Source organism: Pantherophis guttatus, chromosome 8 (genome assembly GCF_059756535.1).
Source record: "Pantherophis guttatus breed Tessera chromosome 8, ASM5975653v1, whole genome shotgun sequence".
Taxonomy (NCBI): domain Eukaryota; kingdom Metazoa; phylum Chordata; class Lepidosauria; order Squamata; family Colubridae; genus Pantherophis; species Pantherophis guttatus.
Window position 1 is genome coordinate 79,195,429 of NC_142070.1, and position 16,277 is coordinate 79,211,705.

Here is a 16,277-nt window from a genome sequence, read left to right on the forward strand (position 1 = left end):
TGTCCCAGAGAATAAAAAAAACAGCCTCATCACCAATTTCCTGACAATGAGAACAATTAATCAGCAGAACAATTTGCCTCCAGAATTTGTGGCTGCTCCAACCCTGGAGGTTTTTATGAAGAGATTGGACAACCATTTGTCTGAAATGGTGGAGGGTCTCCTGCTTGAGCAAGGCGTTGGGCTAGAAGACCTCTAAAGTTCCTTTCAACTTTTAAGGATAGATTTCTCCCCCTCTCCCCACCAATAAAACCAGAAAGGGCTAATGCCAGCCGCCTTCGGAGGTGATTGGCTAACCCTCCCCCTCCCCCTTGGAGACCAAGCCCGCCTGTGTTTACCTTTGCAGGTCAATCTGTCTCTGTGCTGGTGCTGTTTTCTTGGTGGCCTCTTGCTGCTTTGGTGCCTTGGCATTGCTTGCCTCCAGTCCGCCTGGACCCTCCTGAGCCGGGGCCGCCCTTTTCCGTCCTCGTCCGGAGGATTTACTCATTTCGGCACTTTTCGTGGTGGCGCCCTGAGATTCAGACTTGGGGGGACGTCCTCGCCGGGGTTTGGGAGGAGCCGGCTGACCCGTTTCGTCGGTTTTCTTCTCTTCTGTTTTTTGATGGAAATTCTCCGTTCCGGCTGCTGTCGTGATTCTTTTTTTGCCCCGATCAGCACTGACATTTTCTTGGGGTGCCTGGTCAGAATTCATCTCCTGGAAAAGAAAACAACTTGGTTTGTTTGTCAACTGAGTAGCAGGTGGAGATTGCATCTGTTGGAATCAGCTTGTCTTGCTGAAATACATTTTCAGGACTATTGGCAACACCGGCAGCCACCTTGAAAGTGTAATTAATCCACGGGGATTTACTGCTGCCAGAGGAGTAACTCTGTTCACAGAATACATAAATCATCATTTGGGCATATCGTACTGAAAAGACAATAGCTTTATCACGACTGAGGCAAACTCCTGGCCCAGTTTGATTTGAAAATGAGAGAGCCACTTTGGTCTAGTGATTAAGGCACCAGGCTAAAAACTGGGAGACAGAGAGTTCGAGTTGCGGAAATGATGGCAAGATAGTCAGCTGCATGACTTTGGGCCAATCACCAGGAGACTGTGAGTTCTAGTCCCACTTTAGGCCTGAAAGCCAGTTGGGAGACTTTGGGTCCATCACTCTCTCTCAGCCCAATCCACCTCACAGGGTAATCATAGCGAAAATAGGAAGAAGGAAGAATATTAGGTATGTTTGCCATCTTGAGTTATTTATAAAAATAATAAAAGGTTATAAATAAATAAAAAATCCAAGTTATGTTTAATTAGTCTCTCTGATCTCAGATTTTTACTGAATCCAGTTTAAAGAGTTCTAACGCAAGTATTACATTTAAAACTGTATTTTTATCTTATCTAGCAGGACTTATTATTATTATTATTATTATTATTATTATTATTATTATTATTATTATTATTATTATTATTATTATTATTATTATTATTATTAAAATTTGTTTGCTGTCCATCTCGCTTCAAGGCGGTATCAATTTTATTGTTGTCATCACAATAAATGGGAAGATAGGCTGAGATAAAGACAGGCCCGCAATGAGTCTTATTGCTGATCAAGGAAATGACCAGAAACTCTCTGATCTATGTCCTGTGATTTCCTGGTTCACATTTTATGCTTAAAAGAAATTACAAATAGTCCTTAACTTATAAAAGTTCATTTAGTGACTGTTCAAAGTTACAACGGCACTGAAAAATGTGACTTACAACCAGGGATGGGCTCCACATCCTTTAGCCACGGGTTTGTTGCCCCGTTGCTGGGTGGGCGTGGCCTAGTTGGCTGCCTGCACCAGAGCAGGGGTGGGTGGGTACTTTTTGCCCTCCCAAGCTCCAGAGGCTTCTTTTGAGCCTCCAGGAGGGCGAAAATTGCTTCCCCCGGGGTCCGGAAGCCGGAAACAGGCCCCTTTCCGGACTTCCGGAATGCCCATCTTTTGCCCTCCCAGACCCTCCGTGTGGCCCCTGCACTTACCTGGAATGATGAACGGGCCACGTGGAGACTCCTGGGAGGGGTGGGAAGGGCCAGCCAGGGGTGGCATTTGGGGGTTCACTGAACCCTGGCGATCCTTGGTTAGAGGATCACCTGAACCCTGCCGAATCCCCAGGAGTTCACCCATTGCTTACAACCCTTTTTCACACTTACGACCTTTGCAGCATCCCTGTGGTCACATGATCAAAATTCAGATGTTGGACAACTGGTTCATTTTTGATGACAGTTGCTGTGTCCCTTGCAACCTTCTGACAAGCAAAGTCAATGGGAAAGCCAGATTCACTTAACAACCGGGTTGCTAACGTTACCAATTGCAGTGGTTCGTTTAACAGCGGTGGCAAGAAAGGCCCTAGAATGGGGCAAAACTCACTGAACAAATGTCTTTCTTAACAGAAATTTTGGCCTCAATTGTGGGGAAAAGCAGTAATTCACCAAACTGGAAACATTATGGACACTCGACATATACTGCTTAATAATTACAACAGTAATTTTATCGGCTTCTTTACTAAGTTTATCTAAATAACAATTTTTTAAGAACCCTGACCATACCTTGTTCTTCACAGGTTCCATTTTTGTTGGAGTGACTGAAATAATTCTCACTGGATTTTCATCGTTTTCACTGACTCCTGTCTCTGATAGGTCTGAGCTCGGCTCTCTGCTGGACAAATTTTGAAAAGATTAACATTAAGTTTCTGGGGTTTTTTTTTTCCTTTGGAGCTAAGAAATCAAATGATCAACAAGGAAAAGGTGGCCCAGCTGCATTGGAAGTTCATTGTCAAATTCAGTGCGTTTAAGAAAATATTCAAAATAGATTATAATTTAATACAAATTTGTATATTATTATTAGAACGTTTATTATTATTAGAAGTTTGTTCAATACAACAAATATGATTATTACTATTTTACTTGTAGTAAAGAGTGACATTTAGAATTTGTACCCTATTTCCCCCAAAATAAGACCTCCCCAATCGGGCTTTTGAGTGCATGGCAATAAGGCCAAGCGCTTATTTCAGGGTTCAAAAATAAATATAAGACAGGGTCTTATTTTCAGGGAAACACATGCTGAGAAGAAAAACTGCGTTAACATAAGAGCCTAAAAATGCCACGAACCTTGTTCTGTTTTCTATGGGAGAATTCAACTCTGAATTTACACTATTATTATTTCCAGTTTCCGATCCTGTGTTTCGAATATATGGCCTTCTTCCCGTTGCAGATAGAGGTTTATTTACAGCCCCTAATACGCCGGTTGGTTTCGGCTGTAAAATAGAAAAATGGTTTACAAAGAAAGAAAAGGAAAGAAAGAAAGGAAGGTAATTGTTCTGCTGCAAAGACACATTTGAACTCGTTTGTTTGCCCTGTCTGCTGCAATTCTTCCGTCTCTTTTGCACTTTCTATGTAAACACAATTGTTTTGCTGAGCAAGGCCGTGAGCAAAATTCAGGATTACTCTTCCATGCTGGAAGCTATTGAGTATTGCAGATATAAAAGACATCAGAGGGAAAGCAGAGACATGATGTGTGTGTGTGTGTGTGTGTGTGTGTGTGTGTGTGTGTGTGTGTGAGAGAGAGAGAGAGAGAGAGAGAGAGAGAGAGAGAGACAGAGAGACAGAGAGAGAGAGACAGAGAGAGAGACAGAGACAGAGACAGAGACAGAGACAGAGACAGAGACAGAGACAGAGAGACAGAAGGGGAGGCATATCTCATTTTATTTTCTTTCTTTCTACCACTAAAAATTGCAAGCCTTTTCTTGTTTGTTTTTGGCAACCATCCAGGATTTTTTTAAAAAAGCATCCCTGGTAAATGTGCAAATAGGCTTTTAAATAGAGGTAGAAGGATATATAATCCTCGATTTATAACTGTAATTGAGCCTGTCACCTTCTGAAGTTTAAGTTACCCTGTTTCCCCTAGAATAAGACATCTCCTGCTAATAAGCCCAATTGGGCTTTTGAGCACATGCGCTAAAATAAGCACACACACCCCCAGAAAATAAGCCCTCCCCAAAAATATTTAAACGCACGCGCAGCCAGTCCCCGCCATTTCCTCTGGTTAGGGTTAGGGAGACAGAGCTGGAAATCAGGTAAGACGGCAAGAGGAGCCCCGTCTTGTTCCACGCGCCCCAAAATAATAAGACTTCCCCGAAAATAAGACCAAGAGCTTATTTCGGGGTTCAAAAAAATAGGGTCTTATTTTCGGGGAAACACGGTAGTATATATGCGCTATGTATAACTGAAAATTATTATCCTGCCAGCACAAACTTGTGATGGAATGCACAGCTCTGCTAGCTGCGTCCTTCCAAATTAAGAGCTTATTGAAGTAGAATTCTAAGTGCTTTGAAGAATACAATCCTAAAAATTCCATCCTTACAACGCTTATGATTTCCTCTCCGTTAACAATCCAGATTACAACCTATTTTTAATTTTCCTCGAAACTGAAAGACAGGTGATATACTGTGTTATATTGTTACAAATCAAGAATTAGATCCATAAAAACAATACCTTTCCTGTTAAAAGAAGAACTCTCAATTCTTCGGAGATGTAATTCCTATCGTTACAAAAATCCTTCAAAGAAAAGGAAGCGGGGGGGGAAAGCATTTCATTGTTAAATTGAAAAATCAAGCCTTTAGTATTTTCAGATTCTGGTTATTCAGTTTGACAGTAATCCCACCCTGTTGCTTCTCCTTAAATAAATAAAACTTCATGTAAGGCAGGGGTGACCGACCTTGGCAATCTTAAGGCTTGTGGACTTCAACTCCCGAATTCCCCCGACAGCACGGGGGAATCACAAACCCACAAAGGGTGAAATAAGTGCCATAAATTCAATGATGGACTTACTTTGTGTTCATGCGGCATATCTGAAAGCTATTTATCATACTGTGCTGCAAACGACTTTTTAAAAAAGGGAACAATTCAGGAACCATTTGCTTTAGAGTATTTTCAAATTCCCACTGGATAAATTAAAAACTGGATGGGGCAGTTCAGAATAGCCTACGTTTATAAAGATCTCAAGAACCATGGACATTTTTATTTATTTATTTTATTTATTGGTTCGATTTATATGCTGCCCTTCTCCGGAGACTCAGGGCGGCTTACAATGCGTTAAGCAATAGCCTTCATACTTTTTTGTATATACCTGCTTAGTAGGGCTTTCGGCCCCCCCAAGCAGTGTTCTTTTTTATACAAAGTCAGCTTATTGCCCCCACAATCTGGATCCTCATTTTACCTACCTCGAAAGGATGGAAGGCTGAGTCAACCTAGAGCCTGGTGAGATTTGAACTCGCAGTAATTGCGGGCAGCTGGCAGCTAAGTGCTACTTAACAGCACTTTAGTCCGCTGCACCACCAAGGCCCATTTTATATGTGCTTAAGCTAAAATGGATCTTACTGCCTACTTCTTCCTTTTTATGACTTGGCCTTTATATACCGTATTTCTTGGAGTATAAGACGCTCCGGACTATAAGACGCACCTACCTTTTTTGGGGAGGAAAAGAAGAAAAAGAAATCTGCCTCTTCCTCCCAGCAATTTTGCCTCGTTGCAGCAAACAGCAAATAGCCGGCTTTACTTTCATTCTCGTTTTCAGCATAGCTTGATTAGCACAAGTAAAAAAAAAATCTGCTCTAGCAATTTACCTCCTTGCAGCAAGCAGCAGAGGCTCCCACAAAACAGCTGAGAGTCGGGAGGCCGATCCAACAGACAATCAACTTGTGCTAATTAGTCTGTGCTGAAGCTGAAAGGAGCTGTTTCTTCTTGCTGCTTGCTGCAAGGAGGTAAACTGCTGGGAGGCAGAGGCCAAAGGGTGGAGGCCAGTGGGTGGGGGGAGCTACATTCGGTGTATAAGACACACCCAAATTTTCACCCCTTTTTAGAGGGGGGAAAGGTGCGTCTTATACTCCGAAAAATATGGCAATTGGCTTATATAATACATTGGATATAAAGACTGCTCTGCATCCACATATTATATACACACAGGATTTTTTTTTTCTTTGCTTAGTGTTAGAAACTAAGTTTGTCTGAACAAGCACTAACTGTAAAACATTTTCAGCATTATGTTTCCACTGGAGAGAAAAGAATTTAGGAATACAGTTTTTTATTCAGGTAACCACCTTAAAAAAACAGACAATTTAGAAAACATGGCACAAATTTTTTTCTTGGCATATTTGAAGGAACACTTAAATAAAAGAATAAACTCAAATATTTGACTTGGCTGCTTGCCAACTTACCTTTTCAGGTTGCGTAAAAAATTTAGTTGGCAATACCGGATCCTTTGGACATTCTGCATTACATAAAGCACTTTTGCTGTTGATTACACAGAGGGCTACATCGCATACAGTGTAGAGTTTCTGAAGCACAAAGGAAACCAACACAAGAGAAATTTGGACATTATTTTGCCATTGTAATCTAAACATCTGCTAATCCCCATCAATAAGTCACCTAGCGTTAAGAGTGTTATGCTTTTTGTTTTCACTGGATTATACTTGGGAACGAACTGAAGACATCCTTTTGGTCCAAGATAGCAAACGTATTTTAAGTGATGCCTGATCCAGAGAATCCTGGCTCACAAAATCACAATTCACAGAACACATGATGTATCTTCAAGTTCCCACCAAATTAGGTGCTATTTTTGCTAACATAATTTGCTATTCTGTTAATGTGCCACTCACTCTACTTTCGGCAAATACGCTTGACAATCTCAGCTGTAATATTCCCCCCCTTACAAAATGCTATTTTCACTTAGCTTGGCTAACAGTTAAACTAACTTTTTTTTTTCTTTTTCTGTTATTTGAGATTGCTAACACAAAATGCTTACACCTCATTTTTTCTCTGGAGAGAAAATGCATAACAACGACAGCTACTGACTGGATCTCCAAACTCGACATTAAACTCTGAAATGTTATTTCTGTTTTCCTCTTAGGTTTTCTTACTGCTTTTTTAAAAAATTGTTTTAAATGTTTTAACCTCTAAAAATGAAGTGTTTAAATACTGTGTGTGACCAGCCATACGCTAAATAAATAAATAAAATAAAATTTCTCTGGAGGGAAATGAGGGACTGCCTGAAGCGTTTTGTCCATTCGTTCAAAAACTGACTTTAAACCCTCTTTTTCTCTTTCTTCACATTTCTTACTTCGCTGGCCTTTGGCTCATCTGGAGATTGGGCATCCTGGGTAAGCTTGATGCTTTCTGTCATCTTTTTCATGAAGGCGTGACTGTTGTTTTCATTCTTGGTCATTAAAACTTCCAGCATGAACCACAGGCACCTAAACACCGAAATGCCAGAAAGATATAAAAACACTTTTCTCTAGATAAAAGGCACACTTTAACCTGATAGGACCGTGATGGCAAACCTATGGCACGCGTGGCCATATCAGTGGGCACCCCACCTCAGCTCCGGCGCGCATGCCAGCTGATTTTCGGACCTTCTGGGCCCACCAGAAGTAGGGAAACAGGCTGTTTCCTGCCTCCGAAGGGCCTGGGGTGGGTGGGGAAGGCCCGTTTTTCTTTCTCACCTGGATCCAGATCCTCTCTATGCATCTGGGGAGGATGAAAACAGCCTTCCCCACCCCCTCGGAGATCCTCCGGAGGCCTGAAATGGCCCACATAGAATTATGGGTGTGGGCAAACACCCGTTCAAACCTCCCCCACACCCCCCTTCCTGGCATGCGATGGCAAAAAGGTTAGCCATCACTGTGATAGGAACTCCAGCAGACCTGACCCTGGACACTGATATATATTAGAATTCTGTGACTCCCTTCCCCATGCAAAAGAGGGTAAAAAAGAATTTGACTTTGGACCTACAAAGTAAGGTTAATGAAGTTCAGAGGAGTGCTCATATCGGAAAAATATAATCTGTAAATGTAGTTAGTACAAGTAGTCCTCGACTTACAGCCACAATCGAGCCCAAAATTTTCTGTTTCAAAGTGAGACATTTGTTAAGTGAGTTTTGCCCCGTTTTATCATTTTTCTTGGCAGTTACAAAGTGAATCCCTGCAGCTGCTAAGTTTGTAACACGGCTGTTAAGTGAATCTGGCTTCCCCATTGACTTTGCCAGTTAGAAGGTCGCAAAAGGGGATCACGTGACCTTGGGACATAGCAACGGTCATAAATATGAACTAGTTGTCAAGCACCTAAATTTTGATCACATGATCATGGGGCTGCTGCAATGGTCGTATGTGTGAAAAATAGTCATAAGTCCCTTTTTTTCAGTGCCCTTGTAACTTTGAACGGTCAACTAAGTGAACTGTTGTAAGTCAAGGACAACCTGTAATACCGCATGGAACAGAACCTTTTCAAGGCAATAGGGATCAGTAACATAAAACCAGAAGATTTTGATATTTTGGAAAATATCCTTCCAGTCTAACAAAACCCAGAAACTCTACTGCAACAACACAGCATTAAGTTCACTTGTGTATAATTTTTGAAGTAAAAAAATCGTAGCGAATGGTCTCAAGATACTGAGTGAATTCTGCTGATAAAGCTAAGAACAACTGGTAAATTAATGATGAGAACTCCTTTGAATCTTTATTCAGATGGAATTCTGAACTTGGTTTTCTTGCAGACATTTCACTGTCAACTAGGCAACATTATCAGTAGGAGTTAAGTAGTTGGCTGTTGATTTGTCATATTTTCACACTTGTCACATTTTATTATAAAAGTAAGCAAGCTTTAAAGGAATCCAACTTCATTTCCAAATCTTGTTTTAGTTAATTAATTTAGGGATATTAGCTTCTATCGAACGAAATAACCTGCCCTAATTCCTTCCTACTTTTTTACACTGGCACATTGAATCTTTAATTACTATGCTTAGGAAATCAAAAAATGAAAGAACGATGATACTATTTGTTCTCTCAGACTCACTCCCTTGATGTATCACTAGTTCCCACATGAAATTCAAATGACAAATATTCAGATGGCAAAGATGTACCAAAAAAGAAAAAAAAAGAAGCAGCAAAAGAAGCTGAATACTTTGGAGAATTGCAAGCGCGTCAGAGGTGACAATTATTCTTCTCTTCTCTTAACAAATCAGGACATTAAATTTTGTATTTTAAAAGTCTAGGAATTTAGCAATTGAAATCCAACATTTTAAAGACGTTTAAATAAAGGGTGACACGTACTCCTTGATATCGCGAAGCTGATCGATATCTTGCTGTTTTGTAAAATCTGGATCGTGAGCCAGCAAATGAATCATATATGGCACCACATACTCGGGCAGCAGAGATACGAGTTTTTCTGGAAGAAGAAGGAAAAAAAGACATCATGCTAAAGGTCATACATGAGTAACTGGCATACAAACTTTCATTTACTAAGTATCAGAGAATTTTCTGCTGCAAAGCAAGCAAAGAATATGCAGGCGATATATTTTACAAAGCCATAAACAGAAATAGAAATATTGTGAGAGAGAAAAAATAATCTTTGAAGCAAACGTTACTCACCATTTGCCATGGGGTTCTGCTTGATGTACTCTCGCCGTATGCTTATATTTTTAAGCAAACATTGCCGAGCGTGAGCTCTTCTTTCTTTTACAGGGTCTTTGGCACACAGTGCAAATATTGCCATGTACTCCAATGGGAGCAGTAATTTTACTAGTGCCTTGTGTAGCTTCTGAGCAAATATCTGCCTCACCTGGTAACATTCATCCTATATGAGGAGAAGACAAGGACAAGGGAACAATGAAGAAGAAGAAGGCAAGCTAAGTTTCAGAACAGTGATAAGAGATGTTAAAAGCCTGTTAATCTATGGCAGGGGTCCCCAACCCCCCCCCATTCCGTGGCACGCCAGCAACCGGGCCACGCAAACAAGCGAAGCCCCATCTGCGGGGATGCAGGCAGCATGCAAAACCATGCCTGCTCCAGTCCACGGAAAAACCTTTCTCCCTGGAACCCATCCCCGGTGCCCAAAAGATTGGGAGCCACTGATCTATGGTATTATAGGTAAATCATTAATACAATCTATTTAATTTTATTTTTTGTTTCCATTTCATGATTCCTAGCAAGAACGGTGCACACACACAGAGAGAAAGGCAAGTCAGCCCAAACACAAAGTTTTATCCTGTTTTTAACTCAAATTGCTACCCGCTTCAGACAGTGCTTGAAACAAGCTCCTTACATTAATGACCAGTGCACAGAGCTGGAACTGTTCTGGTGTTATAATTTCGTGGTAACAGGGCTCCTGGGCAAGCTTCATTATGGCACTGCCAGCAGCCAACCGTAGTCGCGACATGTCTGATTTGCTGTAAATGAGAAGGAAAAAAAAAGTACAATTTCTAAGACAAATACGTTTAAATCCGAAGACACACAATTCGGCTGATCACTCATTTAACAAAATGTATCACACTGATACAATGTGTTCTGGTTGAGATGACAGTTATCACCCTCTCTTAAAAGTCTCACATTAATTAACAAACACAGATTTTCATTACCAACTTTGGCTATTTTGTTCATCTTTATAGATTGTAATTTTTGTGCTAACATTCTGCGTTGACTTAAAGTCCAAAAGTGAAAATTTATACCCACGGGCAGGTCTTATATTTCTGCAAGATCTGAATCAGCACCCTTTACAACTCAGCTGCGAATGGATTGATATTTCCAAATCAAGCTGCGTGCAAGCTAGAAAGTAAATACTTCAGTATTAGCTTTCTATTTTTTCCCCCCAATATGGACTCTACCGAGTATCCTATTTTTCCTCCCTTTAAAGCAGCCATAAAGTCTGCTTGATCTGTATTCTACAGAGTCTAAAATATATATAGTGTCAGATTTCGATGTCGTCTCAAATAAAATAAATTGCATTTCCAAACAAATAGTCTTTGATGAAATCTTTCATTTTATTAAGCACGACAACCTGTCCCCGATTGTGGCGTAGCCAACACTGACTTCCTGAACCCAAACCTTCCCTTTCCGTTCCCCAATTCTCTGCGTCTCATTGGCCATCTTCCAAATCACTCTCCCCATATCTACTACTTCAGCTCCCAGGAATGTCCCCCCTCCCATCTCATCTCCTAGGGGATATTATCTTCAGGGAAAATAAGTAGATGAGAAGCCAAGCGTCCTCTTGCCAGCTGCCCCCTCTTCTCCTTCTTATGTCAGCACTAGAGTAAATGCAGGTTGAAGTGCTGACATATAGCATAGAATATTCAAAAAGATTGCATTTCTCATTCGTACTGAAGAGAAATTTGAACAGCTCAGCCCACACTGAACGTCTGTGCGTTTTCAGTATTCCAAATTCAGCAAGGGGATGCAAAGTAGGGAACCTTTGTTCCCTTGAGTGAACAGATGTCCCTGGCTGCCTTGATTGAGGCACATTGATACGCAGGAAAGAGATCAGAGAGGTGACGTATGTCAAAAGCCTTGCCTAATTCTCTTCTGTTCTGTCAAGTCTCCTTCGCTGACCAACATGGCTGATAGTAACCGAAGCGTTGAATTTGCAGATTTGGACTGGTTGTTCTTCATCCCCAAGAGCCAACGCACCAGGAGTTTAATGGCTTGAACCTGTTAGAAAAACATGAATACTGCTGTGAGGAAGTCTGTTTCACTTCCGGTCCTCGGGAATCAGTTCTAAAGGAAAAGGACAGGTCTTACGGTTACCATTGCCAGAAAAGTAAACTACCGTATTTTTTGGAGTATTTATTTATTTTTTATTTTAATTCGAATTTATATACCGCCCTTCTTCCTGGGAACTCAGGGCGGTGTACAGCCAGATAAAAACACATAATATAAACATTAAGAACAAATTAAAAGGAAATATCTCAATTTGGCCAAAAAATTTAAGAAACATATAAATTTAAAATCATTTAAAAGGCATTGTTAGTATAAGACGCACCAAGATTTCGAAGAGGAAAACAAGAAAAAAAAAAAGTTTTTGCCCTCCCCGGCCCCCAGGAGCACTCTGCAGGCCTCCCAAACCTTCTGTGCATCCCATTTTTGCGAAAAACTGGCCAGTTTTTCGTGAAAACGGGATATGCGGGGGCGGGGTTTCAAGGAGGCCAAAAATGGCTGTTTTCGGTGTATAAGACGCACCGACATTTCCACCCTCTTTTAGGGAGGAAAAAAGTGTGTCTTATACTCCAAAAAGTATGGTAAGTAACGCAAAAGCAGAGATGGCCCAATATGGTTCAAAGCCACGAGAGGCGCCACCCTGTTCTGTATGGGAAGACTGTGCAAAGCTGCAACATCTTCTGGCCTAGAATCCTAGGGCTGGAAGGGACCTTGGAGGTCTTCTAGTCTAACCCTCCCCAAAGCAAGTGTCCTGATACTATCCCGGATAAATGGTCCAAGCCTGTTCTGCCCCAGCTACCGACCCCAAAGAACGCAGCACACACAAAATCCATACAAACCTTAGTTAACTAATTAAGGACTACTAAGGAGCTTTCTGAGTAGTTGTTCGAACACAAGTACAATTTAAATCAGTCTTTTCTGAACAAGGGCTGTTAATTTAACTTCATTAACAGCAGACAAGAATCCAAAGAATAATAACTCAATTCTGAGGCACAGTATTTCAGATAACCGTAATCTTACTGTGGTTGGCAGAATGCCCAGAAGCAATTTGCAGGAAAATTGACAAGAGATAAACAAGAGCCAGATCAAACGTTTCTGGAATCAAGACGCGAAGGAATGTGAACGAAGTTGTTCCCTGCAAATTGCCTCAGTCGTCGTCCTTCCTTAAATAGGCTAAGGGAGTGGCCAATTAGCCCCAAGCCTTACTCTCGAGGAGACCTCCTGCTGAGGAGCCACTCCTGCCTTTTGGCAGCTCTGTGCGCTCGTGCATCGAGAAGAGGCTCCTCCTCTTCTTCCTCTTCACTTATGGGAGCTTCTGGAGGTTCTGAAGGCCCTGGCTGAATCCCTGCCTCTGGCAACACATCTTCTCCAGCCTCCTCATTGTCTGACTTGAGTGCCAGCTGCACAGGCTGCTGGCACAGCACCACACCAGCCTCCTCGCTATCTGAATCAGCTACTAATTGCATAGGCTGCTGATGGGCCACAACACAGCCAATCTTAATGTACACATGTTGTGCATTGACAATAAGGGTTTGAAAATTTGAAATTTGGTTGTCTAATCTTTTCTTGCAAACCCTCCAGCAATGATGCATCCACAATTTCGGGAGACACTGATTAACAGTTCTCACTGTCAGGAAATTCCTCCTTAGTTCCAGGTTGGCTCTCCCTTCTGACAAGCTTCCACCTGTTGCTTCTTGTCCTCAAGGCAGCCCGTTAATGATTGGACCCTCTTCAAAAAGCATTTAATGCAAACTTCTCAGGAGAACAGAAAGCAAACTGCCTTTTTTTTTTAATCAGACACACCAAATGGAATTTCTTCAAAAGCCAAGATGTCGCTTTCATGTAACTAACAGAACGTATATCAATACTCATGGGTTATTAGTATTTCATAGTTCTGTTCTGAACTAGGCTCCCTTAAAAAGCAGGAAGCAGAGTCTTGGTCCTGGCAAAACCTCTTTTATTTACACGACTGTGAATTCCTTTCATTCACAGTCAGCAAGGCCTGTCCAAACAGTTTTTCAAAGTAATATTTATTAACACAAACCTTATCTCGCTTGGAAAGCTGCCAGGTAACCAGTTTCCAAACGCAGTACAAGGCAAAACCTGGCACAGAGTCTCTCAGAGTCACGGAACGAAAGAATTGTTTCCTGCAAAAGGCCCACTCCCCGTTCGCTCCTCTTTTGTTTCCTATGGGAGGGGCCAATCACCTCCAAGGTGTGGCTTTATCTCCAAGTCGACCCTGCTTTCTTAGCTGTCCTTGTCTTCTGGCAGCTCTGTGCATGCGCACAGTGGGAACAGGCTCCAGTTGTTCCTCTGCCTCACTGCTGTCTACCTCCCTCTCTGCCTCTGACGCAGAGCCCTCGTCCGAGCTTTCCCCAGCCCCCAGGACTGGCCCATGTTCCTCCCCAATCTCCTCGTTGTCCGACTCTGCTGCCAGCTCCACTGGCTGCCGGCGGGCCACAACAAGTTAAAGGAACTACATACCTTTGCTAGGACTTCTGGGGAGACTTCTTCGTCCGGAGACCACAATTTCCCATTTTTTTCACCTGTAGACTGCAAGGTTTTAAACGATTAAAAATCTATCAAAGACAGTCGTTTCAATACTGATGCTAATCGTCTGTTCTTTTCCCCCCTTCCCATCGCATTTGGGAAAAATTATACTCAACCTACCCTATCGTTCATAAGAAGATCTTTCACAATGAAATTTGCAACTACGGATTTCATGGGGGATGCAAATTGGTCTGGGGCCAGCATGGAAATGTGACCCAAGGAAACTAAAGGAGTTATGAGCTGCTCCGGAACGTCAGCATTCAAACTTCGACTTAAAGGCTGAAGGGAGAGAAAACAAAAGATTAACGACTGCATATTAGGATAGTCTTTAAAAATAAATTATTGTACTGCCTTGATTAAGTTTATTAAATAAACTTAATGCAATGCAATGGAGGCTCAGTTTCTTAATATACTGTTATAAGAGTACATTAGAATAGCTTCCAAAAATCTCTAACATTTTGCCTTTAATTTTCCAGTTACTAGAAAGTCAAATGAAATTTTATTTATCTTGCTGCTTGGAGAGCCCTGGTGGCACAGTGGCTAGAATCAGTGGTGGGTTGCCCCTGGTTCGGACCGGTTCGCAAGAACCGGTAGTAAAACTGGCTGGAAACCCGCCCACCATCCCAGATGTTGTCATCAGCTATCTTCGCATGCGCCAAGGCGCACAAGTGAGCAAGGTGATCGCGCGCGCGATCCCGTTGCGAACCGGTGGTAATGGTAAGTAGAACCCACCCCTTGCTAGAATGCAGTATTGCAGGCTAATTCTGCCAACCGCCTGCAGTACGATCCAGACCAGCTCAAAGTTGACTCAGCTTCCATCCTTCCAAGGTCAATGAAATGAGGACCCAGATTGTTGGGGACAAGAGGCTGACTATGTAAACCGCTTAGAGAGGACTCTAAAGCAGTGGTCCCCAACCTTTTTATCGCCGCGGCCCGCTGAGCGCGCGCAGGGGTGGGGACACGGCCCAGGAGCTTTTGCGCACGGCCCATTGCGCACAGCCCAGGAGCTTTTGCGCATGGCCCAGGAGCCTTTGTGCTGCAGCGTTCATGTCCCCCGGCCGCTGCGCGGCCCGGTGCCAGGTACTCCACGGCCCGGCACCGGTCCGCGGACCGGGGGTTGGGGACCACTGCTCTAAAGCACTGTGAGCGGTATATAAGTCTAAGTACTATTTTTATGGGAGTAAAAATAGTTCAGTTTTTTTTCCAAATTAAATTAAGTTAATTTGATTTCTTATGAAATTCCATGGTGTAACAATCATTAATAAGGGGGCTCCAATTTTTGACAGTATTTCTGAAGGCAGTAGCAGAAAGTTACCTCGAAGATTTGAGCAAGCTGAACTTCTTTATTCGAAAATATGGCGTGTATGCAATGGACAGCTTGCTTGGCTTGGTGAGGTGTTCCTCTCTTTGCTTTCTGGTGCAAGATTGGAATAAGGGTTCTGTAAAGACACATACGTTTCATTCATTCATTCATTGAATTTCTATAGCCCCCCATCTCAGTCAAGGACTCTGAATTGGCTTACAATTTTGAAAACAATACTACAATTAAAAGAACTAAAAACATTTTAAAACAATGAAAAGTATTTATAAATACTCATACTTACATGAAATAAAATAAATATTTTGGAGGGATTTATTAACTGCTGTTATTAAAGTTAATATAGAACAAAAAATGGAATATTTATTTTAGCATAATTTTTCAGTTGTTATCTTGTACTGGAGACAAAATGTGAATTAAAAACTAAAATGAAGTGCTTGAACTTTATGAAGTCCCTCAATAAATTTGTGGGTATATTCAGGAATCTTCTTTTGAAAGAGGAGACTATATACCTCTTCTACAAAAATGCAATATATATCAGTTTTAATTAATTAAAACTGTTCAATTGTTTTAAATTTTCCCAATGCACTAACACTTCCACAACTTCATTATTAAAAAATACACACACACACACACACACACATATATATATAATTTTAATTAATATATTAATTACATTAATTAATTTGGCTTCCCCTTGACTTTATCAGAAGGTCTCAAAAGAGGATTACTTGACTTTGGGACACTGCAACTGTCATAAATATGTCAGTTGCCAAGCATCCAAATTTTGATCTCATCCTCGTGGGGATGCTGCCACAGTCAAGTGTGAAAAAACAGCCGTAAGTCGCTTTTTTCAGTGCCATTGTAATTTCGAACAGTCCCTAAACGAACTGTTGTTAAGTCGAGGACTAC

At 41.6% G+C, this 16,277-nt stretch overlaps 1 protein-coding gene across 5 annotated transcripts in view; it reads right to left on the bottom strand.

Moving 5' to 3' along the window:
• The window catches only part of PDS5A (PDS5 cohesin associated factor A), a 61,881-nt gene that overhangs the window by 5,806 nt on the left and 39,798 nt on the right, over positions 1 to 16,277 (bottom strand). For 2 of the 5 annotated variants that reach the window (XM_087875439.1, XM_087875437.1), the window contains exons 20-32: positions 15,363 to 15,486; positions 14,168 to 14,326; positions 13,982 to 14,050; positions 11,355 to 11,491; positions 10,113 to 10,236; positions 9,440 to 9,644; positions 9,122 to 9,236; positions 7,135 to 7,267; positions 6,233 to 6,352; positions 4,512 to 4,574; positions 3,129 to 3,274; positions 2,568 to 2,673; positions 336 to 691 (exon numbers count right to left, since the gene is read on the bottom strand). In XM_087875439.1, the coding sequence (XP_087731565.1) occupies positions 336 to 691; positions 2,568 to 2,673; positions 3,129 to 3,274; positions 4,512 to 4,574; positions 6,233 to 6,352; positions 7,135 to 7,267; positions 9,122 to 9,236; positions 9,440 to 9,644; positions 10,113 to 10,236; positions 11,355 to 11,491; positions 13,982 to 14,050; positions 14,168 to 14,326; positions 15,363 to 15,486 (1,857 nt within the window). Of the gene's footprint in view, positions 1 to 330; positions 692 to 2,567; positions 2,677 to 3,128; positions 3,275 to 4,511; positions 4,575 to 6,232; positions 6,353 to 7,134; positions 7,268 to 9,121; positions 9,237 to 9,439; positions 9,645 to 10,112; positions 10,237 to 11,354; positions 11,492 to 13,981; positions 14,051 to 14,167; positions 14,327 to 15,362; positions 15,487 to 16,277 lie in introns of those variants that run through there. The other 3 variants (XM_087875438.1, XM_087875436.1, XM_087875440.1) reach the window with 2 other exon arrangements.